The sequence below is a fragment of the Schistocerca cancellata genome, chromosome 3 (assembly GCF_023864275.1).
Source record: "Schistocerca cancellata isolate TAMUIC-IGC-003103 chromosome 3, iqSchCanc2.1, whole genome shotgun sequence".
Lineage (NCBI taxonomy): Eukaryota > Metazoa > Arthropoda > Insecta > Orthoptera > Acrididae > Schistocerca > Schistocerca cancellata.
Window position 1 is genome coordinate 37,399,573 of NC_064628.1, and position 27,987 is coordinate 37,427,559.

The window sequence follows — 27,987 nt, forward strand, 5'->3', positions numbered from 1 at the left end:
TTAGAATAATACAGAAGCACTGTTCAGTAAACCATTTAAAATCCACTTCGTCCTTTAACAGTCATTAGTATCAGGGAGAGGGAGGTGAACATCCTAGAGTACATTACCTCCAAACAAGCTGTTGCTAATGACAATAAACACTTCTGCTCTCAGATTTAGAATAAATTTGTTTAGGAATGACATACTTTAATATCACCAAACCACTTACTGACACATCAGATCTACATATTTATTTCAAGGTTTAACTTTTTTTGCAAAAACAATTTATCTAGATCTGAAATTCATGAAGGCCTCTGGTATGAAAAAGAGTGAGGTATGCAAAAAGAATCACTAATCAAAATTCCTATTTAATAACAATTTACAGAGAATAGCCATTTTATGGAAGTAAGCTGGTTTTTACCCTTGTAATCTTATTTTTTCTATTCTCTTCCCATGTCTGTTGTATATTTCAACTGTCTGATCAGCACCAGTAGTGGCCAGGTAAACACCATTTCCTCGTTGCCAGCTGATGAAAACTTCACTAGTTCCATGCGGGTGATCCAGTTTAAAAACAAGCTGTAACAATACAAGAGAGAAGTGCTGGAAGATGAAACTATTATTAAATAAAATATAAAACAGGTAAGATCTGATTTAAACAACTGTAACAATATAAAAAAAGTGAATGTGAAAAGATGAAACTGCTTATTAAAGACAACATAAAACATGGAGACAACGGAGTTCTTTAATATAAAGACAATAACAACACACTTCATGCTAAAGAGAAAGCAACATTTAACATAGCCATAATTAGAGCCAGGGTTTTTATGTAATTAAATATTCTTTTCTTTTATTCCCACACATTTGAAAAGTGTAAATGTTCACCAAATATGTTGCTAGCATTGATATATTCCATTTTATTGTTACACATTTCACACTAATTACCTGTTTCTACAAGACACATTAATTGGCTTCACCAACTCACAAGCTAGGTGACATAATCCAAGCTAACCTAGGCCTCGGGCTACACTGGAGATCAGCCCATCATCACAAGCTAACAGGGAACATGCCCATGTGTAAATAAACAACCTTGATGAAGCTTGGCAGATACGCAAAGAGGTCAAAATAATGCAATACTTATTTTTTTCATTTTAGCCCAATTTCACTTTTAAGGGATATAACACACCCTGAAAGGTATCTTGGCATATTAATTTTAGAGGGAAAAATCAAACAATGGAAAATCCAGGATGGAATGTAACAATATTAGAGAAGGAAAGTTGTTACTCACCATATAGCGGAGAGGCTGAGTCGCGATAGGCACAACAAAAAGATTCACACAATTATAGCTTTCAGCCATTAAGGCCTTTAACAGCAATACACACACACACACACACACACACACACACACACACACACACACACACTCAAATGCAACTTGCACACACATCTGCAGTCTCAAACAACTGAAACCACACTGCGAGCAGTAGCACCAGTGCCTGATGGGAGTGGCGACTGGGGGGAGGGGGAGGGGGGGTTTAAGGAGGAGGTGGGACGGGGAGGGGGAGGGACAGTATGGTGGGGTTGGCGAACAGTGAAGTGCTGAAGTTTAGACGGAGGGCAGGAGAGAAGGTGGGGAGAGGGGGGGAGGGGGGGGGTTAGTAGCGAAAAGGAGAGAAATAAAAAGGAATTAAAAGACTGGGTGATGCGGTGAAATGATGAGCCATAAGGAAAGGGATTGGGACCAGTTGTTGTGTAAGGATGGACGAGTATATTGTGCAGGTTCAGTGGACGGCAGAATACCACTGTAGGAGGGGTGGGAAGGATAGTGGGCAGGACATTTCTCATTTCAGGGCACGACGAGAGGTAATCGAAGCCCTGGTAGAGAATGTAATTCAGTTGCTCCAGTCCCGGATAGTACTGAGTTACGAGGGGAATGCTCCTCTGTGGCTGGACTGTGGGATTTTGGGAGGTGGTCGGAGACTGGAAAGATAAGGCACAGGAGATCTGTTTTTGTACATGGTTGGGAGGATAATTATGTCAGTGAAGGCTTCAGTGAGACCCTCTGTAAATTCTGAGAGGGGCTGCTCGTCACTGAAGATGCGACGACCGCGGGTGGCTAGGCTGTACGGAAGGGACTTCTTGGTGTGGAATGGGTGGCAGCTGTTGAAGTGGAGGTATTGCTGGTGGTTAGTAGGTTCGATATGGATGGAGGTACTGATGTAGCAATCTCTGAGGTGGAGGTCAACATCTAGGAAGGTGGCTTGTTGGGTTGATTAGGACCAGGTGAAGCAAATGGGGGAGAAGTTGTTGAGGTTCTGGAAGAATGTGAATAGGGTGTCCTCACCTTCAATCCAGACAGCAAAGATGTCACCAGTGAATCCAAAACAGGTGAGGAGTTTAGGATTCTGGGTTTTTAGGAAGGATTCCTCTAGATGGCCCATCATTACACCGCCACACCCAGTCTTTTAATTTCTCTCCTTTCCGCTACTTACTCCCCCCCCCCTCCCCCACCTTCTCTTCGTACTCCGTCTAAACTGCAGCACTTCACTGAATACCACCCCCACCATACTGTCCCTCCCCCTCGCCATCCCAGCCTCCTACTTACCCCCACCCAATTACCATTACCATCACGCACTGGTGTTGCTGCTCACAGTGTGATTTCAGTTGTCTGAGACTGCAGATGAGTGTGCAAGTTGCGTTTGCATGAGTGTGTGTGTGCACGTGTGTCTATGTGTGTCTATTCCTGACAAAGGCCTTAATGGCCGAAAGCAATAATTGTGTGAATCTTTTTGTTGTGCCTATCGCGGCTCAGCATCTCCGATATATGATGATTAGCAACTTTCCTTCTCTAATATTGTTAAGTTTAGAGGGAATATCTTCCAGACAATGACACATAAAAAATGAGTTTCATACAGAAGTTGAAATGTAATTAACACTCTTGAAAACCGCACAATCAACTTTTGTAATAATTTAAAAATTTTTAAGACACCCAAGCACCACTAATTAATTTTGAAAAATAAGAACATTTGTTATAACATAAATTAACAAAGGTTTCATACCATATCCATACATATGTAATAAAGCTAGTTTATGAAGTGCCATCTGTGGAAAGTAAGCCATACGCAATGTGCTGTCATAGTATTTTCAACATACCTAATTAAAATATCTAGAAGTTCATTATTATTCTAATTATGTGTGTTACTTTGGTGTTAAGTTTTAAACTGTTTTTATGTTCTACTATTTTTACCATTTAACATATGTGAATTTTGTTAGCTGAAACTAATAAGTAACTCATTATTACCTTACAAAATCATTACAATAATGATCATCTCTCCCTGCCGCCGTTGGATAAGCAGCTGCAGCAGCAAGTCGTATACTCCTAGCTCACTCATTTGTTACATAGTTTAATTCTTAATTTCTTTGCGTGTTTTTGGTACTTGCATTGTTTAATTCATAAATTTCGGGCGTATAATAGTATTTGAGAGTTGTAGCATCACGTTTTAGTACCTGAATAGTGTAAAATTGCGTAGTCTCCTTCCGCCGCCGATCAGCGTGTCAGCAGTGCGCAAGTAGCAGCATTACTGCATTTACTAGGCAATATTGTATTTTAATAACTGTTTAAATTTTGTGTCGATTTGTTTGCGCTCTCTGTAGATTAGTTCAGACGTTCTTTGCACAACAGTTTTTAGCATGGATAGGGACTGCAACTGCTGTGTTCGGATGCAGGCTGAGTTGGCATCCCTTCGCTCCCAGCTTCAGGCAGTGTTGGCTTCGGTCACACAGCTTGAGGCTGTTGCCAATGGGCATCACTGTGGGGATCCGGATGGGGGTTTGTCGGGGACAGCCAGCTCGTCCCACGCATCCCCCGATCGGACTACGACTGTGGTTGCCCGGGATACTGTCCGCATTGAGGCTGATTCCTCACCTGTGGTAGAGTGGGAGGTCGTCTCAAGGTGTGGCAGGGGGCGAAAGACATTCCGGAGGGCTGAACGGAAGGCCTCTCCAGTTTGTCTGACGAACCGGTTTCAGGCTCTGTCTCAGGCTGAGACTGATCTTCGGCCTGACATGGCTGCTTGTCCTGTTCCAGAGGTTGCCTCTCAGGCCACAAGATCCGGGCGGTCGCAGAGGGTGGGCTTACTGGTAGTTGGGAGCACCAACGTCAGGCGCATAATGGGGCCCCTTAGGGATATGGCAGCAAGAGAGGGGAAGAAAACCAATGTGCACTCCGTGTGCATACCGGGGGGAGTCATTCCGGATGTGGAAAGGGTTCTTCCGGATGCCATGAAGGGTACAGGGTGCACCCATCTGCAGGTGGTCGCTCATGTCGGCACCAATGATGTGTGTCGCTATGGATCGGAGGAAATCCTCTCTGGCTTCCGGCGGCTATCTGATTTGGTGAAGACTGCCAGTCTCGCTAGCGGGATGAAAGCAGAGCTCACCATATGCAGCATCGTCGACAGGACTGACTGCGGACCTTTGGTACAGAGCCGTGTGGAGGGTCTGAATCAGAGGCTGAGACGGTTCTGCGACCGTGTGGGCTGCAGATTCCTCGACTTGCGCCATAGGGTGGTGGGGTTTCGGGTTCCGCTGGATAGGTCAGGAGTCCACTACACGCAACAAGCGGCTACACAGGTAGCAGGGGTTGTGTGGCGTGGGCTGGGCGTTTTTTTTAGGTTAGATGGCCTCGGGCAAGTACAGAAAGGGCAACAGCCTAAACGGGTGCGGGGCAAATTCAGGACATGCGGGGACCAAGCAGCAATCGGTATTGTAATTGTAAACTGTCGAAGCTGCGTTGGTAAAGTACCGGAACTTCAAATGCTGATAGAAAGCACCGAAGCTGAAATCGTTATAGCTACAGAAAGCTGGCTGAAGCCAGAGATAAATTCTGCCGAAATTTTTACAAAGGTACAGACGGTGTTTAGAAAGGATAGATTGCATGCAAGCAGTGGTGGAGTGTTCGTCGCTGTTAGTAGTAGTTTATCCTGTAGTGAAGTGGAAGTGAATAGTTCCTGTGAATTATTATGGGTGGAGGTTACACTCAACAACCGAGCTAGGTTAATAATTGGCTCCTTTTACCGACCTCTCGACTCAGCAGCATTAGTGGCAGAACAACTGAGAGAAAATTTGGAATACATTTCACATAAATTTTCTCAGCATGTTATAGTCTTAGGTGGAGATTTCAATTTACCAGATATAGACTGGGACACTCAGATGTTCAGGACGGGTGGTAGGGACAGAGCATCAAGTGACATTATACTGAGTGCACTATCCGAAAATTACCTCAAGCAATTAAACAGAGAACTGACTCGTAGAGATAACATCTTGGACCTACTGATAACAAACAGACCCGAACTTTTCGACTCTGTATGTGCAGAACAGGGAATCAGTGATCATAAGACCGTTGCAGCATCCCTGAATATGGAAGTTAATAGCAATATAAAAAAAAGGGAGGAAGGTTTATCTGTTTAGCAAGAGTAATAAGAGGCAGATTTCAGACTACCTAACAGATCAAAGCGAAAATTTCTGTTCCGACACTGACAATGTTGAGTGTTTATGGAAAAAGTTCAAGGCAATCGTAAAATGCGTTTTAGACAGGTATGTGCCGAGTAAAACTGTGAGGGACGGGAAAAACCCACCGTGGTACAACAAAAAAGTTAGGAAACTACTGCGAAAGTAAAGAGAGCTTCACTCCAAGTATAAACGCAGCCAAAACCTCTCAGACAAACAGAAGCTAAACAATGTCAAAGTTAGCGTAAGGAGGGCTATGCGTGAAGCGTTCAGTGAATTCGAAAGTAAAATACTAGGTACCGACTTGACAGAAAATCCTAGGAAGTTCTGGTCTTACGTTAAATCAGTAAGTGGCTCGAAACAGTATATCCAGACACTCCGGGATGATGAAGGCATTGAAACAGAGGATGACACGCGTAAAGCTGAAATACTAAACACCTTTTTCCAAAGCTGTTTCACAGAGGAAGACCGCACTGCAGTTCCTTCTCTAAATCCTCGCACAAACGAAAAAATGGGCGACATCGAAATAAGTGTCCAAGGAATAGAAAAGCAACTGGAATCACTCAACAGAGGAAAGTCCACTGGACCTGACAGGATACCAGTTCGATTCTACACAGAGTACGCGAAAGAACTTGCCCCCCTTCTAACAGCCGTGTACCGCAAGTCTCTAGAGGAACGGAAGGTTCCAAATGATTGGAAAAGAGCACAGGTAGTCCCAGTCTTCAAGAACGGTCGTCGAGCAGATGCGCAAAACTATAGACCTATATATCTGACGTCGATCTGTTGTAGAATTTTAGAACATGTTTTTTGCTCGAGTATCATGTCGTTTTTGGAAACCCAGAATCTACTATGTAGGAATCAACATGGATTCCGGAAACAGCGATCGTATGAGACCCAACTCGCTTTATTTGTTCATGAGACCCAGAAAATATTAGATACAGGCTCCCAGGTAGATGCTATTTTTCTTGACTTCCGGAAGGCGTTCGATACAGTTCCGCACTGTCGCCTGATAAACAAAGTAAGAGCCTACGGAATATCAGACCAGCTGTGTGGCTGGATTGAAGAGTTTTTAGCAAACAGAACACAGCACGTTGTTATCAACGGAGAGACGTCTACAGACGTTAAAGTAACCTCTGGCGTGCCACAGGGGAGTGTTATGGGACCATTGCTTTTCACAATATATATAAATGACCTAGTAGATAGTGTCAGAAGTTCCATGCGGCTTTTCGCGGATGATGCTGTAGTACACAGAGAAGTTGCAGCATTAGAAAATTGTAGCGAAATGCAGGAAGATCTGCAGTGGATAGGCACTTGGTGCAGGGAGTGGCAACTGACCCTTAACATAGACAAATGTAACGTATTGCGAATACATAGAAAGAAGGATCCTTTATTGTATGATTATATGATAGCGGAACAAACACTGGTAGCAGTTCCTTCTGTAAAATATCTGGGAGTATGCGTGCGGAACGATTTGAAGTGGAATGATCATATAAAATTAATTGTTGGTAAGGTGGGTACTAGGTTGAGATTCATTGGGAGAGTCCTTAGAAAATGTAGTCCATCAACAAAGGAGGTGGCTTACAAAACACTCGTTCGACCTATACGTGAGTATTGCTCCATCAGTGTGGGATCCGTACCAGATCGGGTTGACGGAGGAGATAGAGAAGATCCAAAGAAGAGCGGCGCATTTCGTCACAGGGTTATTTGGTAACCGTGATAGCGTTACGGAGATGTTTAACAAACTCAAGTGGCAGACTCTGCAAGAGAGACGCTCTGCATCGCGGTGTAGCTTGCTCGTCAGGTTTCGAGAGGGTGCGTTTCTGGATGAGGTATCGAATATATTGCTTCCCCCTACTTATACCTCCCGAGGAGATCACGAATGTAAAATTAGAGAGGAGGCTTTCAGACAGTCGTTCTTTCCGCGAACCATACGCGACTGGAACAGGAAAGGGAGGTAATGACAGTGGCACGTAAAGTGCCCTCCGCCACACACAGTTGGGTGGCTTGCAGAGTATAAATGTAGATGTAGATGTAGATCTGTAAAGAAATGCTTAAAACATAACTTTTATACACCATGCACATTAAATGAAGAAATTTCTTCGTATAATACACGACAGACAACACAGTATAACACAAAATTCAACAAGATGCACAAGATATGGTGAAAAAACAAGTATTGTATTATTTTGACCCCTTTACATTTCTGCCAAGTTTCATCAATATCTTTTATTTACACGTGGGAATGTTTCTTTGTTAGTTTGACAAAAATAGCTTTTTGTCATGATACCTTCGTCGGTTTTGCCTAACTCTCAACAACTCACTTACAGGCTAACCTCAAGCTATTCTACAATTCAGTCTGTCCCTATAAACTCATTAATAAAAAGAAGTATATAGCTGTAGTATACAATGTAATATAATGCATAGTTATCCCTCAAATTGATCACCAGCTCTAACAGTCCTGCATCTTTTTTCTTGTAACAGTACAATACTAACTAGCAACTCAGTGCTATTACACTAGTAGTAAGATTGTTATTGCAGTTTGAATGTCATTATTATGCCATTTTTATCTTTATGTTATTATTGGTGCATTGGGACCTAGATAAACTGAAAGAACCAGAGGTTGTAGAGAGTTTCAGGGAGAGCATAAGGGAACAATTGACAGGAATGGGGGAAAGAAATACAGTAGAAGAAGAATGGGTAGCTTTGAGGGATGAAGTAGTGAAGGCAGCAGAGGATCAAGTAGGTAAAAAGACGAGGGCTAATAGAAATCCTTGGGTAACAGAAGAAATATTGAATTTAATTGATGAAAGGAGAAAATATAAAAATGCAGTAAATGAAGCAGGCAAAAAGGAATACAAACGTCTCAAAAATGATATCGACAGGAAGTGCAAAATGGCTAAGCAGGGATGGCTAGAGGACAAATGTAAGGACGTAGAGGCTTGTCTCACTAGGGGTAAGATAGATACTGCCTACAGGAAAATTAAAGAGACCTTTGGAGAGAAGAGAACCACTTGTATGAATATCAAGAGCTCAGATGGCAACCCAGTTCTAAGCAAAGCAGGGAAGGCAGAAAGATGGAAGGAGTATATAGAGGGTTTATACAAGGGCGATGTACTTGAGGACAATATTATGGAAATGGAAGAGGATGTAGATGAAGACGAAATGGGAGATAAGATACTGCGTGAAGAGTTTGACAGAGCACTGAAAGACCTGAGTCGAAACAAGGCCCCGGGAGTAGACAACATTCCATTTGAACTACTGATGGCCTCGGGAGAGCCAGTCATGACAAAACTCTACCATCTGGTGAGCACAATGTATGAGACAGGCGAAATACCCTCAGACTTCAAGAAGAATATAATAATTCCAATCCCAAAGAAAGCAGGTGTTGACAGATGTGAAAATTACCGAACTATCAGTTTAATAAGTCACAGCTGCAAAATACTAACGCGAATTCTTTACAGACGAATGGAAAAACTGGTAGAAGCCGACCTCGGGGAAGATCAGTTTAGATTCCGTAGAAATGTTGGAACACGTGAGGCAATACTGACCTTATGACTTATCTTAGAAGAAAGATTAAGAAAAGGCAAACCTACGTTTCTAGCATTTGTAGACTTAGAGAAAGCTTTTGACAATGTTAACTGGAATACTCTCTTTCAAATTCTGAAGGTGGCAGGGGTAAAATACAGGGAGCAAAAGGCTATTTACAGTTTGTACAGAAACCAGATGGCAGTTATAAGACCAAGAGATGAATACACTAAGCAGATTCAGAAGGATGTAGGTTGCAGTAGATACTGGGAGATGAAAAAGCTTGCACAGGATAGAGTAGCATGGAGAGCTGCATCAAACCAGTCTCAGGACTGAAGACCGCAACAACAACAACAATGGTAATCACTCGCTAAACATGATGTTTACACTTGTATACTAATATTAGACATAGTGTTTTTACAATTGATTTGCATTATGTATGTTATGAGACAAATAAACCACAATTCACAATACACATAACTGTTTATGCTGTTTTGGCAAATAAAGTTACACATGCTGCAACTCCAAAATATCTGATCAAAACGCACAGTTAATTACATTATGTAACTTAGCTCTACGTACAATTCAGAAGCACTCTGAGAAAACAGTGAGGCTGATTAAAGACGAAAATACTGAAGATTTTAAGGAAAGTTTAGATGATGTTGATTGGGGTGGAGTTTACAATGAGCCTAATGCTAGCTCAAAATTGAACACACTTCTTAATGAGTTTGTAACCATTTTTGAAAGAAGTTCTCCCTTAGGTAGCCTGATCATGGGAAGTCATTAAAGAAACTTCAGATCACTACATGTATCAGAGTTTCTCCACACCAAAAAAGGCCTGTACAAAATAGCCAGAACAAGTAATGATCCAGAAATACTTTCATATCATGAACAGTACTTTAGCTAACATGTTGAGAAAAGTTGTAAAAAGATTCACGAGTAAGTACATTTTGTCTGAAATTGACAGGTCATACAATAAAATAAAATCATAGTTGAATATTGTTAAAAAGCGAGAAAGAAAGAAGCCATAAGAGAGTACATTATTTCTTGTAAAGAGAACAGGAGCATTGTAAAAGACAGTTCACATATAGTAGATAATTTCAATAATTATTTTTTTAAATATGTTATAAAATTTGTACAAATAGTTCAGGACTGAAAACAAAACAGTACATGAGAAATAGTACAGATGACATTAGTGACTGAGTTAGTTGCATGTTCCATTGATCATTAATTTGTAAATATTTCTACATGCTGAACATTCAGGAGAAAACAATATGCGGATGTGAGTTAGTAATTCCTTTCCAACACCTTTTACACATTCCAATAACTGAAATTCTTCCATAAAATTGGGGGAGTTGTCAAGAAGACACATTTTCAGTTTCTTTTCAAAGTTTACTTTTGCTGTCTGAAAGGCATTTTATTTCACTGGGTATGTTAGTAAAAATTTTAGTTGCAGCATTGTGCACTCCTTTCTGTGCTAAATGTAACCTTAATGTGGAGCAAAAGGTCTCATTATTCCTTGTGGTATTGTAATTATGTACATCATTGCTCCTTTCAAAATGCAGTGGATTATTTACAAATGACTTCATGAGGAAATAAATACAATGTCGAGTAACAGTTAGAATGCCCCACTTCTTAAACAAATATCTACAAGATGATTGTGGGCGAGCACCACATATTATTCTTACAGCAGTTTTTCAGCAATGAAGACTTTCTTTCTTAAAGATGAGTTTCCCCAAAATATTATTCCATATGAAATTATTGAATGAAAATATGCACAATATTTCAACTTACTGATTCATCTCTCCCCAAGATTTTCATGATTCTAAGTGAAATGTGACTGAAATAAGTTGTTTTAGGAGTTCCATAATAATGCTTTTCGCATTTTAAATTCTCATCAATATGGACATCTAAGAATTTTGAAGTTTCAACCGTATTTATTATTTCCTCAGCATGTGTTACACTTATCAGTGGTGTAGAACCCATAGATGTGCAGAAATGAATATGGTATGTTGCACCTTTTTTAAGTTGAGGGTGGGGCTATTTGCAGAAAAGCAGTCAATGATACTGTCACACATTGCTTCAATTATGGGTGTCTGGTCTTTGTCATAATATACTATCAAGTTGAGCGGTAGAGCCCGAATTAGCACTCTCAGGAATCAAGAACATTAGAGCTATATTTTCTTGGACAGTGCACTCAATCAATAGGCGTGGTAAATGTTACACATAAATGCAGGACAGTCCTTCCAATATCAGCATAACTGAGACAGGAAAAACTGCGTAAGTATGTACAAAATCATAGACAAGAGTAAGTTGTACAGAAGTCAAAGAATAAATGCTGTTACTACTGCTGCTGTATACAGGATTGCTGGTCAGAATGTAATTACAAATTTGACAGCCACACCAACTACGTCTCCCACACACAGCAGATGACAGTGGTCTGATGCTACAGGAGCCCCCCATGGCGGAAGCAGAATGTCATCGAGAAAACTTGTAGGAAAATGCACATGACATCCAGAACAAGTCACGCACACAAGCTGTGGTTGTGTGTCAGGCAGTTGTTGCCTCTGTATTTGTGATTATGGTGGTGGTACCAGAAGATGAACTTGTCTTCATGGTGCTTCAACTGGAAACGCCTGGTGGAAGATGTAGGTGGGCTCAACACAACAACACAATCAAGAGAGATGGTTGTGCTTTTGCCATTCACCGCAATGACTAGTGTCCACATACCTCTTCTTAAAGCAAGGTGGGGGCAAATATAAGAAGGCTGTGATATGCCAGCAGTCGTCCAAGTCATGGTGCACATAACTAGACAGTGTGCTACGTCTGGAGGCTTTGAGAGGACAGATGTGAGCTATGTGGTGTCACAATCACAAAGTCTGGATGATCATGAGATGATAATTCCAGAAAACTGGCATCAATAAATTCTTCTGGAACACACAATGTTTCACCATAAACCAGTTCTGTTGCAAAGTAATCCATGTCTAGGTTGTTAAGTGTTCCATAGGCCAAGGAGATCTACTGGTGGAGTGGTTGCCCAGAAGGTGGTGTGACACGTAAGTGCAGCTTTGAGGAAACGGTACCATCGTTTGTTCATGCCACTGCTCACTGGATGATAGCAGTGGCCTTATGGTGCACATATCCATGGAACTTTGCGAACTGAGTGAACAAGTATGACTCAGATTGTCATCCACAGTCACTTTTAGTGGGCAGAGGACAACCAAGCAAATCTAGCTAACCTTGATAACACAAAAGTGAGAGCTAACGTCTCTCGCAAATACTGTACACTGGCACTGCTTCTTGCCAACAAGTAAAATGATCTACCATAATAAGTACCGTTGGTTGTTCAGGGGAGGCAATGGTCCTACTGTGTCAATGTGCACATGCACAAAATGTAAGGCTGTATCTGGGAAATCACTGACAGGTGCATGTACATAGTAACACATGTTGTTACACTGGCATTATAGACAAATACAAGTCCAGTCATGGCAGGGTTTTTCCACTCGGGGTCACAAAAAACACTTCGACACTAGGTGAAAAGTTGGCCGGACACCAGGTTGCACAAGTTGTATAGCTGTCGAAAGCTTGCCTATGAAATGTGGCTTATAAGAATGGGGCCAGATCTTCCATGAGAGACATCACAATACAGTGATCAGAATACAAGTTGAAACTGTAACACAGATGCATGATGATGTGCAAGAGGCAATTAGCGACTACACTGTCAATACCCAAAATATGCTTGATCTCTGCGCTGAATTGGGCTATGAATTCCATGTGGTTTATTGATGAAGTGAGCTGTTGTTGCTGTTCTGCTTGAAGGCCTATGTCAATGGTTTATGATTGTTGCTTCTGTGGTCAAAAGAACTTAACTACTTCATACACGGCAAAAAGTTCACTTCTGCTGTGACAGTGACAGCTTGTGTGAATAGTATGCAAGCGTCGCCAAGAGTCATCTGTGCTTTTGCACTAATAGCTGTCTGCCTTGCAACCATTACCAACATTAAGGATGCAACCAGCGTGGGATGCGCAAAAAGTGCAGCATTTGCCATACTCTGTTTTGCGGCTTCAAACACAGAACTCATCGCATCGGTAAACTGAACTGGGGTATTGTTTCTAACATTCGGGCTAAACAGCATTGCAGTTAATGGTTGTTGCAGTTCAACTGATAAAAACTCATCATCCCCAAAAACCATTGTAACTCTTTAACAATGTTCAGTTTTGGCATCAGCAGGATGGCTTCGACCCTTTTTGATAATGGTAGGGAGCCTCCAGAAGAGATTCAGTGGCCCAGGAAACTGTGGTAGGGAAGGCAAATGGTCAACTTTGGTTTATTGGGAGAATTTTAGAAAAGAGCAGTTCATTTGTGAAGGTGATAGCAAGTAGGACATTGTGCGACCTATTCTTGAGTACTGCTTGAGTGTTTGGGATCCATAGCAGGTCAGATTGAAGGAAGACACTGAAACAATTCAGAGATGGGCAGCTAGATTTGCTACCAGTGGGTCCAGACAACACATAATTGTTATGGAGATGCTTTGGGAACTCTAATGGGAATTCCTGGAGGGAAGGCAACATTATTTTTGAGAAACACTATTGAGAAAATTTAGAGAACCAGCGTTTGAAACTGACTGCTGAACAATTCTACTGCTGCCCACATATATCGTGCTTAAGGACCACAAAGATAAGATATGAAAAATTAGGATTCAAATGGAGGCGTGCAGACAGTCGTTTTTCCCTTCCTCTATTTGTGAGTGGAACAGGAGGGGAAATGACAAGTAGTGGTACAGGGTACCCTCCAAAACACACCTTACGGTGGCTTGCGGAGTATCTGTGTAGATATAGGTCTCAGATTGCCCAAATACATGTTTAACCATACTGTACTGCTCTAAACGCTTGCACACTTTGATTAGGTTTTGTCAATAATGCTCTTCAGTGGCAGAAACGATGAGAATATCATCCAGGTATGCAGAACAAAATGGTAGGCTTTGCAAAACCAAATCAATAAACCAATGCCAGCATTTCATACGCCAAAAGATCATATGCATGCTTTTAAACAACCCAAATGCAGTGATGTTAGCCATTTTGGACATGTCCTCCTCTGCAACAGGAATTTGAGTGTAAGCTCTGGCACATTCCAGGACTTTAAATATAGTGGATCCATGTAAGGTGTAATTATAGTCCCACATCAATGGTACTGGGTAGTGGTCTGCTTCAGTTCTGGTGTTAAGTGCACGATAATCCTACAAGGGCACCACACTCCACACTTCTTAGGTACTCAAGTTCGATCCACAAATTATGGCAGTTTGCACATGTCGAGGCACGGACAGGAATTGCATTGTTGCAGATTCAAAGCAACAGCTGCAGTACATGCATGCACATGCTCAGTACTTGAAGAAAGCATATATCCAGCAAATTATGTCTCAGGCTTCCTTATGCAGAATGTGTCACTTACCACCACCATAAGCAATGACAACAAGCAACAATTGGAATAGAAATACACCAAAAAATTGCTCATTAATACTACCTTTATTGCTCGCATTAGCTACAACATTCACGGCAGAATCTCAAAACACTACCGAATGCTCATTGGCTGTCGGAGGATGCTTGACACAGGTGTGCCGAACAAACCTAAACTCAGCTGCCATCGTCTGTGAATACAGCTATATGTGTAGAGAGGACAACAATGGGCCAACTGATAGTCAGATAATGCATTCCTTCAGCATAGTGTCACACTCGATTTTAGCAATAGCCAGGCAACTGGGTGCCTGCATTACACAGGTGTGTCATCAGCAGTCTTAATGCTCTGTGCCGTATTATGCAGCACTTGTTTAGGTCTAATCAAAGTTGAAAATTGTTGTAGCAGAGCAGCGTATTTACAGTTACTAATTTTCATCAGCTTGGTGCTGTGAAATGTTGTGCTGCAGCGGAATCCCAAGGTAATCAGGATGGTAATGCTGTCCACTAGTCAAACGTTCAACACGTCTGGCAGCAAATGATAATTAACTAAAAAGTCATCTCCTATGATTGCCTCCAAGATATTGGCAACAGTGAAATCCTAGATTACAGAGCGATGTAGTCCCAGATCTAATCTGTTCGCTGTGTTCTAAAAGCTAATATGAGAGACGCTTCATTGCTGTCAAACAGAATGCCATCTGCAGCGATGCATCAACGTTCACAGCAATATACTTAAATTGGGGTCAGTGTCCACTAAATATTTTTGACCTGATTTTCTGTCACTGATAAGCAGGCACCAAGATGCTGACAGGCACTCGGCTGCACCTATGACCGGCTGTCGTTGATATTTGGGAAAGAACACAGCGCAGTACACTTCCGAACCCATTCACCAAACTTGTGGTAGTACCAGCACGTCGACTGGTTTGTACAGGAAGATGCAGCGCTGGACAGCAAATGGCTCCTAGATCTCTCATGGTATCGTCCTCTATTGCTGGTGGCACAGTTTTGCATCAAAAGCTTGATAAGTTGTGTGCAAAGTAAATCCACTTTTGCCGCAAAGAGTTGTACTAGGCGCACCAACTGCTGCTGTCGCCATCGTACTGCTGCACAGTTCTGTTACTGTGCTAAACTGAACAGGGGTGATGGCTTCGTTGTTCAGCCTGCAAGCTGTGTAACGGTGTCTGACGGCATCTCCGTTTTTGATGCTATTATCGCTTTAACCTACAGTGGTAAACGACAAATCCAAATGGTGTGTAGTAAATTATATGCGCAGTACCGGTGTCCATCTTGCTCCTTAGTTGTCAAAGGTACTGCAAAATTCGGGGTTATCACATCTTGGACACTGCTTGAATTACGGTAATCCGACTTTTGTCATTTTATACTATCAAGCTGAGGTGCAGAATCCAAATTAGCACTCTCAGGAACCACAAATGTAATAACTTTATTTTCTTGAATAACATGGTCATTCAAATTTCAGCATAGCTGGGAAGGGAAAAACTGTGTTACTCTGTACAAGATTCACTGACAAGAGTAAGTTGTACAAAAGTCAGCATCACTGGTTGGTGCATAATTGACAGCTGTGAAGCCAACACTGCTCACAACACAGCAGATGACAGCAGCCTGATGCTACAATACTTCTAAGAACATACTTTACCGATTCTTTCATTGCATAATGTATGGCTGAATTCATTACAGTAATATTATCATCTGGAAAAAGAAGTAATTCAGCTTGTTGTAGATTAGACAGAAGATCGTTTACATATATGAGGAACAATGGTGGACCTAAGATTGAGCCTTGGATCCCATGCATTATTTCCCCCTGGCAGAATAACGTCCCCAGACTACATTGGTCGAGTTACTAAGTACAACTTGCTGCATTCTTCTGGTTAGAAATGACATGATCTACTGATTGGTTATGCCATCCATCCCATAAAAGTTCTATTTATTGACGAGAATACTGTCATTCACACAGTTAAATGCCTTAGATAGGTCGCAGAAAATACCAACCTGCACAATTTTATTATTTACTGCTTGTACAATTTGGTGAGTGAACATGTAAATGGCATTCCAGGTGAACAACTCTTCTGAAATCCAAACTGTGATTTGCTGAGGTTATTATTGTTGCACAGGTGAACTATTAATTCTAGAATGCATCACATTCTCAAAAATTGTGGAAAATAGTGTCAGCAGTGAAACAGGTCAGTAGTTATTGACATTTCTCCTATCACATTTCTTAAATAGGTTCTGACAATGACACATTTCAGTCTCTTTAGAAAAATGCCTTGAGTTAGTGATGCATTACATATTTCACATAACACCAGCCTTATTATATGGGAAGAAATCTTTAGCACTCTTTTGGAAGCACCATCAAAACCAGATGACCTTTTATTTGTGAGAGAACGTATAATTTTCTTAATTTCATAAGAAGTTGGTGATGCATTCATATGATTGAATTTCGTGAGAGTTGCTTTTCAACACACTGCTGTGATTTTTCCCTTGAACTGTTTGTCCCAATACTTTCTACTATAGTTTGTCCCTATACTTTCTACTATATTTACGAAATGATTATTAAATATATTTGCTGCCTGTGTCTCATTATTTATAGCCCTTCCATTCAGTTCATTAGTGGTGTGATGATGATGATGATGTTTGGTTTGCGGGGCGCTCAACTGCGTGGTTATCAGCGCCCGTACAATTTCCCAACCTTTGCTCAGTCCAATTTCGCCACTTTCCTGGATGATGATGAAATGATGAGGACAACACAAACACCCAGTCATCTCGAGGCAGGTGAAAATCCCAGACCCCGCCGGGAATCGAACCCGGGACCCCGTGCTCGGGAAGCGAGAACGCTACCGCGAGACCACGAGCGGCGGACAAATTAGTGGTGTTATGCTGTTCTGTGGCTGGTTGTCCTGTGTCTCATTTCACTAAATTTCGTGGAGCCTTAAGTCTGTTGTTGGAGTTACACATGTGTGATGTTATGTGCATGTTCCTTGATTTTTTAATAACTTTTCTTAATAATTTTGAGTAGTTTTTGCAGTGTGCAACTACTACAGGATCTCTACTCGTTCTTGCCAATAGATACATTTCCCTTTTCCTTTCACAAGATACTTTAATTCCTTTAGCAATCCATTGTCTTTTTACTTGGCTATTTAATGTCCTTTCTTATTAGCTTATGCAGGAAGCTTTTTTCAAATATGAATTTACAATGGAATAGATTAAATTTTATGCCAGCATTTGGTTAATCACAAATTTCTCAAAAACATTTGACCTAGAGTCACTAATTATTCCAACTGGTTTCCACTATGTTATTTATCCTAACTGACTGTGCATCATGATCAGAAAGAGCATACATCACTATGTAAACAGTTATTTTCTTGCTCTGTGCTTCACCAAAGAAATCACTATCAGTTAGGGTCCTACTGTCTTTATACAGCCACGTTGGAGAGTTAATAACCAAGATCAAATTGTAGGATAAAAATAAGATTTCCAGATCATTTTTCCTATCAGAATCCTTTTAAAAATCTATATTGAAGTCACCACAGATTATTAACTGTTTGCTACTGTCTGACAGACTGTATAGGAAGGAATGCACATTCCTCATAAACAGTTCAAAATTTTCCAGTGGTGATCAGTGCATTCTTACAATAAAAAGTGAACTACTTTCCAGTATTAATTCACAAGCTTCTATGTGCTGATCACTACAATGACTACTTATCTCAATGTTTGTTAACTTGTGCTCTGTCTTTATATATATATATATATATATATATATATATATATATATATATATATATATATATATAATAGAGGGAAACATTCCACGTGGGAAAAATATATTTAAAAAGAAAGATGATGAGACTTACCCAACAAAAGCGCTGGCAGGTCAATAGACACACAAATAAACACAAACATACACACAAAACTCTAGCTTTCGCAACCAACGGTTGCCTCGTCAGGAAAGAGGGAAGGAGAAGGAAAGACAAAAGGATATGGGTTTTAAGGGAGAGGGTAAGGAGTCATTCCAATCCCGGGAGCGGAAAGACTTACCTTAGGGGGAAAAAAGGACAGGTATACACTCGCACACACACACATATCCATCCATACATACAAGACACAAGCAGTCTGCTTGTGTCTTGTATGTATGGATGGATATGTGTGTGTGTGCGAGTGTATACCTGTCCTTTTTTCCCCCTAAGGTAAGTCTTTCCGCTCCCGGGATTGGAATGACTCCTTACCCTCTCCCTTAAAACCCATATCCTTTTGTCTTTCCTTCTCCTTCCCTCTTTCCTGACGAGGCAACCGTTGGTTGCGAAAGCTAGAGTTTTGTGTGTATGTTTGTGTTTATTTGTGTGTCTATTGACCTGCCAGCGCTTTTGTTGGGTAAGTCTCATCATCTTTCTTTTTAAATATATATATATATATATATATATATATATATATATATATATATATATATATATATATATATATACCTAAAAACAAAGATGATGTGACTTACCAAATGAAAGTGCTGGCAGGTCGACAGACACACAAACACAACACAAACATACACACAAAATTCAAGCTTTCGCAACAAACTGTTGCCTCATCAGGAAAGAGGGAAGGAGAGGGAAAGACGAAAGGATGTGGGTTTTAAGGGAGAGGGTAAGGAGTCATTCCAGTCCCAGGAGCGGAAAGACTTACCTTAGGGGGAAAAAGGACGGGTATACACTCGCACACACACACATATCCATCCACACATATACAGTCACAAACAGATGTCTGTTTGTGACTGTATATGTGTGGATGGATATGTGTGTGTGTGCGAGTGTATACCCGTCCTTTTTCCCCCTAAGGTAAGTCTTTCCGCTCCTGGGACTGGAATGACTCCTTACCCTCTCCCTTAAAACCCACATCCTTTCGTCTTTCCCTCTCCTTCCCTCTTTCCTGATGAGGCAACAGTTTGTTGCGAAAGCTTGAATTTTGTGTGTATGTTTGTGTTGTGTTTGTGTGTCTGTCGACCTGCCAGCACTTTCATTTGGTAAGTCACATCATCTTTGTTTTTAGGTATATTTTTCCTTCGTGGAATGTTTCCTTCTATTATATCCATATATATATATATATATATATATATATATATATATATATATATATATATATATATATATATATATATAAAAAAAATGAAAGTGCTGGCAGGTCGACAGACACACAAACGAACACAAACATACACACAAAATTCAAGCTTTCGCAACAAACTGTTGCCTCATCAGGAAAGAGGGAAGGAGAGGGAAAGACGAAAGGATGTGGGTTTTAAGGGAGAGGGTAAGGAGTCATTCCAGTCCCGGGAGCGGAAAGACTTACCTTAGGGGGAAAAAAGGACGGGTATACACTCGCACACACACACACATATCCATCCACACATATACGTATATGTGTGGATGGATATGTGTGTGTGTGTGCGAGTGTATACCCGTCCTTTTTTCCCCCTAAGGTAAGTCTTTCCGCTCCCGGGACTGGAATGACTCCTTACCCTCTCCCTTAAAACCCACATCCTTTCGTCTTTCCCTCTCCTTCCCTCTTTCCTGATGAGGCAACAGTTTGTTGCGAAAGCTTGAATTTTGTGTGTATGTTTGTGTTCGTTTGTGTGTCCGTCGACCTGCCAGCACTTTCATTTGGTAAGTCACATCATCTTTGTTTTTAAGTATATTTTTCCTTTGTGGAATGTTTCCTTCTATTATATATATATATATATATATATATATATATATATATATATATATATATATATAAAAAAATAGAGGGAAACATTCCACGTGGGAAAAATATATTTAAAAAGAAAGATGATGAGACTTACCAAACAAAAGCGCTGGCAGGTCGATAGACACACAAACAAACACAAACATACACGCAAAAATCTAGCTTTCGCAACCAACGGTTGCCTCGTCAGGAAAGAGGGAAGGAGAAGGAAAGACAAAAGGATATGGGTTTTTAGGGAGAGGGTAAGGAGTCATTCTAATCCCGGGAGCGGAAAGACTTACCTTAGGGGGAAAAAAAGGACAGGTATACACTCGCACACACACACATATCCATCCGCATATACATATGGTGGGAAGGAACCGTGTGGCACAGAAAAGCTGGTGATAGTGGGAAGGAACCGTGTGGCACAGGTTGTGAAGCAGTCACTGAAATGAAGGATATCATGTTTGGCAGCATGTTCAGCAACAGGGTGGTCCACTTGTTTCTTGGCAACAGTTTGTTGGTGGCCATTTGTACGGGCAGACAGCTCGTTGGTTGTCATGCCTACATTGAATGCAGCACAGTGGTTGCAGCTTAGCTTGTAGATCATGACTGGTTTCAGAGGTAGCGCTGCCTTTGATGGAATAGGTGATGTCAGTAACCAGATTGGAGTAGGTGGTGGTGGTGGTGGGAGGATATATGGGACAGGTCTTGACTCTAGATCTACTACAGGGGTATGAGCCGTGAGGTAAGGGATTGGGAGCAGGGGTTGTGTAAGGATGGATGAGTATATAGTGTAGGTTCGGTGGATGGCGGAATACCACTGTGGGATGGGTGGGAAGGATAGTGGGCAGGACATTTCTCATTTCAGGGCACAATGAGGTAGTGGAAACCCCAGTGCGAATGTAATTCAGTACCCCAGTCCTGAGTGGTACTGAGTTACAAGGGGAATGCTCGTTTTCCACTACTCCCCCCCCCCCACCTCCCCCTGCCTCTGTCTAATCTGCAGCACTTCACTGTTCGCCATCCTCACCATACTATCCCTCTCCCTCACCACTACAGCCTCCTCCTTACTCCCACCCAGTCACCACTCCCATCAAGGACTGGTGCTGCTTCTCGCAGCTGAGACTGAAGTCGTGTGTGTGTGTGTGTGTGTGTGTGTGTGTGTGTGTGTGTGTCATCTATTATTGACGAAAGACTTAATGGCTGAAAGCTTTAATTGTGAGAGTCCTTTTGTTGTGCCTATCTGTGACCCAGCACCTCCACTATATGGTGAGTAGCAATTTCCTTTTCATAATATTGTTACATTCCATCTTCGATTTTCCATTGTTAAAAATTAAGCTTACATTTCTATCTGAAATAAAGTAAATCATCACCATTATAAAAAGTAAAAGTTCATATGGGGGTGAACATCTCCAACAGGACACTAAAAGGTTGTGTCCCTATAACACTAAATGTTCGTCACTTAAATAGTGCATAATTAATTCAGCGTGTTTGCCTAGACAGCTTTAAAATTTGCTGTTGCTAGGCCGCTCTATGAGTAGGGTGACTACACAGATGTCAGATTTTCTAAAATTTTTGAGTATGCAATGAACTCCAGGGTATTCAGCTACCAGTGTAGTAGTGGGACACTTAGTACCTCACAATTTGGTTTTTGAAAAGGGCTGCCCTACTGAGTCAGCTATTTGTACATTATCTGAGCACATAGTTAAATATTTACATGATAAAATATCACCAGCTGGGATCTTCTGGAATCATTTCGTTATTCTATTTGAGAAATTAAGTTTTTACTGACTATGTTCAACACTTGGCAGTTTTTGTTCTTGTTTAAGAAACAGAATGTCCAAAATTATCTTAGGCTGTTTAAGTACAACCAAGAGGCAGAATTAGTCCTGTTTGCAGTTATGCAAACACTGTTGCAAAATTGAGCAAGGAAGAATCAACGGAGAAAATAATAAATGATGTTTTATTTTTAAAGTTCCCAACTGGTTTTATACAACTGGCTAACTTTAACTTGGAAAACACACAGCTCATCCAGTTTTGTATAGTTAAAAACGACCCAACTAATAAAACTAGTACACCAACAAAAAATTTTACAAAGGGTGGAAAATTCAAGCTCTTAGGTGCATATTTTGATGAAAACTTAAGGAGGGGAAAACAATACAATACACCCATTAAAAAGTATACTTGCTAAAAAGTTTGGGTTCAGTTATGTACTGCCATCAGAATAACTGCCAACTTTGGGCCCACAGAAGTCAGTAAGGTACCATATTTTGCTTACTTTCATTCACTGATGTCTTTGGAATAATTTTCTGAGGTAACACATCACTTAGACAAAAAGTGTTCATTGCACAAAAGTAAGTAATTAATATTGTGTGTAGGGTTTCATACATACATATTGCAGGCATATCTTTAAGCAGCTGTGAATATTATGCACAGGCTTAGAGTACATTAGTTCACTGCATCTACATTTATACTTTGCAAACCATTGTGAAGTGCATCGTAGAGTGTATACCCTATTACACATATTATTATGGATTTTTCCAGTTCCATTCACACTTGGAGCATAGGCAGAATGATTGCTTAAGATCCTCTGTGAGCACCATAATTAGTCTAATCTTTCCTATGGGAGCAATATGGAGTGATGTGTAATATAATCCTAAATTGCTCACTTAAAACTGAGGGTCAAGAGGAATATTTGTTATGAGTCGTCAGTTTGACCAGTATGTAAAGCTAATAGCTGTTGTGATGTCACATTTTGGTACACATATTCACAGTACTGTTGTTAGTTCGCGAAGCTGACAAACATCAAAGAAAGAAAAAACCTGGTTGAGGTGACAGATTGGCCTGAAGCTTAGTCCGAGATCTTGGGTAGGTTGGAATGTGACAGTCTGGCTGTGGGTTGGTGAAACCAACAAATTAAATTAAAAAAAAAAAAATCTTGTTTTGCCAGCAGATTGATCTGTAGCTCAACCTGTTTGAAAAAATCATCACTGCTATCATATTGTAGTCACCACGTTGTTTACACCATTTGTCGTATGTTTCCTACATCACTGGCTGAAGCTGACCACTCGCACTGAATATTCCTCTTTATTCAAAGCTGGTTCTAGAAACTTTTTAGTAGGCTTCCACAGGATCGATTGCATCTATCTTCAAACACCTGCCTAATGCAGTTCTTTCAGCATCTTCATGACACTCTCCAACATGTCAAACAAACTAGAACAGAGTATAATAAAATAGACCATTTGTGCTGTGCTTCTTTATATATGCTGAATATCCCATGTTAACGCTATTTGGTACATGTCGCACACACTTGAGCAGTACTCAAGGATGGGTTGCAGGGTTTTGTATGCTACCTCCTTTGGAGACTCATTGTACTTCCCTAGTATTCCACCACTGCACTGCAATCTGCCACCTGCTTTACCTCTGACTGAGATTATATGACAGTTCCGTTCTATATACCTACAAATTGTAAATTTGTTAACAACAATCCATCTGAATTGAAAAAAGTGATCTGCATTATCTTCTAATGAATCTAACTTTCACACGAAAAGGGATGGAATATGCTACTATAATACTGTTTGACTATCTACTCTTACACATAAAATGTCTGACAGACAGCATAAGCAGTTTCAAATGTGGATCAAGGAGGTTGTGCAAAAAATGATGTATGTATATGGTCAGCCAGTATGCACATAAATATTTTCTTTTTCTTAGTGTGTGGTTTTCTCCCCATTTTATTCATTAGACACATTCATCATAACGATTACTGTATGATCTATACAACACATTAATAACTAGCTAAAGGGATTCCAAACAGGTAGATTAAAGTTGGTGAATGATGGGTACAAGAAGAAAACTGTTGCAACTCAACTGTAATTTAACTGTTTTTATAATTTATGAATACCGCAAATGTATGGTAATAAAAGTTATTAGAATTATTTGCAATTAAAAAAAATAACGGGCTACTTTATACTTGGTAACGGTACTTGACTTGATTCGGGAGGGCCAGGTTTCGGACCGTAGTCATGGCATTCGACATAATCGGGATGATCAGGTTTCGGCGTGTAACTTAACTATCGACGTGCGATCACAGTATATGGCGCGTAACTGGAAAAAAAGGTGTCTGCCGCTTTGTTTCAATCACTCAAATTCATTCAAAAATTGGTGTATATTTGCCATAATTTATTCCAACCTAATACGGCTTCAGTAAAATAAATCACACTAGTGGATTATGCAATGTCACAGGGTCATTAAATTGTAAGACTGTGATTGGCATTAATATCGTGCATGGAATTTGAAAAATGTTTATACCTTCTCTGTCGTCATATCGAGCGCTTAGCGGTTGACAGCTAACCAGGGCCTTGAACCAACCATTTACCTATCCTTGCACAACTAATACGTAAAATATCTGTGTCCATTGTGATTTATTTCAAATTACTATGACATGTTTTTAAATTGTTGATCAATTGCACCACCATATTGTTTACACCAAAGAATTCCACATGCGACTAATTAACCAGTAAGTTCCACACGAAATTCAAAGATATCGTTATCGTGTTCTAGGAAAAATCAATTTTTGACATCCCAAGAGTTGATTGGAAGGTGACGATTGATGTGGTATCTAGACTCTTGGTTTTGTTGCATTTATTTGTCGTTTGATCAAAAATGTTTTTAAATTGTTGCTCAATTGCACCACCATATTGTTTACACCAAAGAATTCCAACCAGGCCACCACTGTTTGACCAGTAAGTTCCACTCGAATTTCAAAGATATCGTTATAACTTATAATGTTCTTGGGAAGCATTGACAGGAAGGTGAAGATTTATTTGGTGCCTAGACTGATGGTTTTCTTACATTTGTTTGTCGTTTTATCTATACGCCTAATGGCAGGAGTCACATATAGAGATATACAGTACATAAAAAAAATTTTAGCCACGAACGCGAACATAAGTGTATATTATTGACCGTTTTCGACAAGTAAGATTGCCATCTTCAGATCTTTTAAAATTGTTGTGGTTACCTTATAATGTTCCATCGTGCATTCATTACTCATATCATGTTGACATATTTGTGGAGAGTATATTGCACATTCCACACCTTGTTAAAAATAAATTACAAAAAGGTTTGTGTACACAGCTAAAGTGCACCTCCCGGAACTTGCCATTTATACATGTGTAGCACTCCTCTGATGCTTGTCAGTTGCTAAAATCCACAATATATTTTAAAATTGCACATTTATGACAAGATTTTCATCTATGTGATGAGTGAAGCACGTATTGACACCTTCTCACTCGAATGTAGGTACTAATATCGAGACATTCAGATGTTCTCTTTACTGCCTTTGATACGGAACTGTTCACGTCCGATAAATGACGCATGGTTTCATTCAATTACAATACAGCTAATTATATCAAGAAGACAGTTAACAGCAGTACAAAACAACAGGTAGCAGAGTTGTTTCCTATCTTATGGGAAGCCACTCAATAAACACTGCAACAACTGAGCTTTAAGTTAAGAAAACCATACAACAGTTTAAAAATAAGAAGTCAGCAGGCATAGATGAGGTTGCTGTCTCAGTTATAAAGGCAAAAGCAAATTAATAAAACACGTGATATTCGCGTTTTATGTAGGTTAATGTGTTTAAAAACATAACAGACTTTTCTCCTAAAGACGGCCCGACTTCTATGACTCTTCAAAATCGCCACAAACAAAAAAAGTGCTCGAAAAAGTACACTTTATCTAAAATATAACCACTTATGTCATTCCCTTTTCACCTAAAATATAATATTCATACACCAAATGGACATTTCCATGATTCCAGAATACTATGACGCCTGATGCTCATCATGCTATGTAACCAGAAAATGAGCTCAGTGTCAGGGATCAATGAAATGGACAATAGGAATCTTCTGCACGTCAACAGATTTGGGTAAGGAGGTTGGTGGAGCTGATTAGTGAGAGAATAGTGGGTGTTTGTGTGGCTACACATCGTCAAATACCTGTTGTCATGAGTCGGAGAAGGAGGGCCATTTTAGGATAAACAATGACAAAAAGCTGTCACACTTAAAATGAGATCAAACAACTTTAAGACTACTTCACTATGTACACAAGAAAGGAATGTGCCACACTGGAGTGCAACCTGGAACATTCTCTATCTATCTATCTATCTATTATTCATCAAAATGTGCAGTGCATTAAATAAAGTACACCAACTTGAAATAAGAATCAATGTCAGCATGGTAGTATGCATTACAGAGCACTGGTGTAGGGATCATTAACTGCAGCATAAAGTGTCATCATCATGTGAATGTGCAAGTTGCCATTGTAGGTCTACCTTAAAGGATGGGGGATCATATATCTATATCATGGTTGGCACGTATTTTAAAGCTAGGGAATATCCTAACACAAATGGTGTAGATAAACATTTTGAATTGTCAGTCATTGATGTAACGATAGATGCTTATAAGAAGCTACTCATTCTGTTGGTTTACCGTTCACCTAGTGGTAATGTGGACACTTTCTTCACCAAATTAACTGGAGTCCTGAATTGTGTGTCAGACCCCTAAAGTAGCTTAATATTATACAATGATATGAACATTAACACAGGTAGGAGTGTGAAATTAGTAAGCACTTTCTAAATATTTTAAGAACTTTCGATGTGGCTCAAATTGTTAACACTGCTACAAGGGTTCCAAAAAGCTCATCTTTAATTTTAGACCATTTACTTGTAAACATTGACAAGGAAAACTGTAAAGAGATTTTGGCATTTTAGATCCTACTGTCAGACAAAACAGGTACAGACAGGCTCAGTGAAGCCTACCATACTGCATGCCTACAAAAATATTTTCTCAGAGTATAAGACATATACTTTTTCTAAGCCATTGGCAAATGCATTGTAACCAAAAAATGAGCTCAATGTCAACCTATGATAAGTCTATGTGCAAAGCAACGTAACTGTGAAGTTCTCTAAATTTTGCACATTGTTTAAATTAATTTTGAAGATGACATTTCCAAAAGCAACCATTTCTGTTGATGCAGACACGGAAAATAGATGGGTAACTGTGGATATTAGAAAGTCCTCAACTCACTTAAATGTCTCGGTTCCTAGCGAAACTACTGCACTTATCCACTGTTCCTTGAGTACTGTCACAGGTATAAAAAATATACAGGAGGGTACTGCTCTTGTCGAAAGATCATTAATGACAAATTAATATACATGAAGAATAAAAGTAAATTGGTGTAGGAAGTTATAAAACAAGAAACTAGTAATGTCAGATACAGACATAATATCATTCAAATAAAAGATGAGTATAGAATAACAGAAAGTTCTCAAGAATCAGGAAAATTTTGTAAATGATTATTTCTCTGGTATTGCAGAGAAGCTACAAAAATATCTTCCTACAACACATGTAGCACTCACAATGACATAGACATCAAGCACAATGATGTCGTTTTCCACAACCGAGCTTTAAAATAAGGAGACTATTCAACAATTAAAAAGTAACAAGTCAACAGGCATAGATGAGGTTTCTGTCTCCATTCTGAAGCTGTGCATAGATAGCACACAACACCCATTAACAAACACAAAAAAATCAAACTTTTAGTTCAGGTATTTTCCCAGATACATCCTGGACCTTCTAAAGAAAAATAATGCAGAAAGCATTGAAAAGTGCAGCCCAGTTTCACTGCTGCCTTCATTCTCAATAATAATTGAAGCAATCATGAGAGAAACTGTTAACTTACATGAATAAATAGAATCTCTTCAACGAAGCACAGTTTGGTTTCGAAATGGTAGGTGTATGG

At 40.1% G+C, this 27,987-nt stretch overlaps 1 protein-coding gene across 2 annotated transcripts in view; it reads right to left on the minus strand.

The window, feature by feature from the left end:
* LOC126176861 (WD repeat-containing protein 19) overlaps positions 1-24,812 on the minus strand; it is a 355,977-nt gene extending 331,165 nt beyond the window's left edge. For both annotated transcript variants that reach the window (XM_049924048.1, XM_049924049.1), the window contains exons 1-2: positions 24,496-24,812; positions 401-555 (exon numbers count right to left, since the gene is read on the minus strand). In XM_049924048.1, the coding sequence (XP_049780005.1) occupies positions 401-555; positions 24,496-24,510 (170 nt within the window). In that variant the 5' untranslated portion in view covers positions 24,511-24,812. The remainder of the gene's footprint in view (positions 1-400; positions 556-24,495) is intronic.
* Between the last annotated feature and the right edge of the window lie 3,175 nt (positions 24,813-27,987).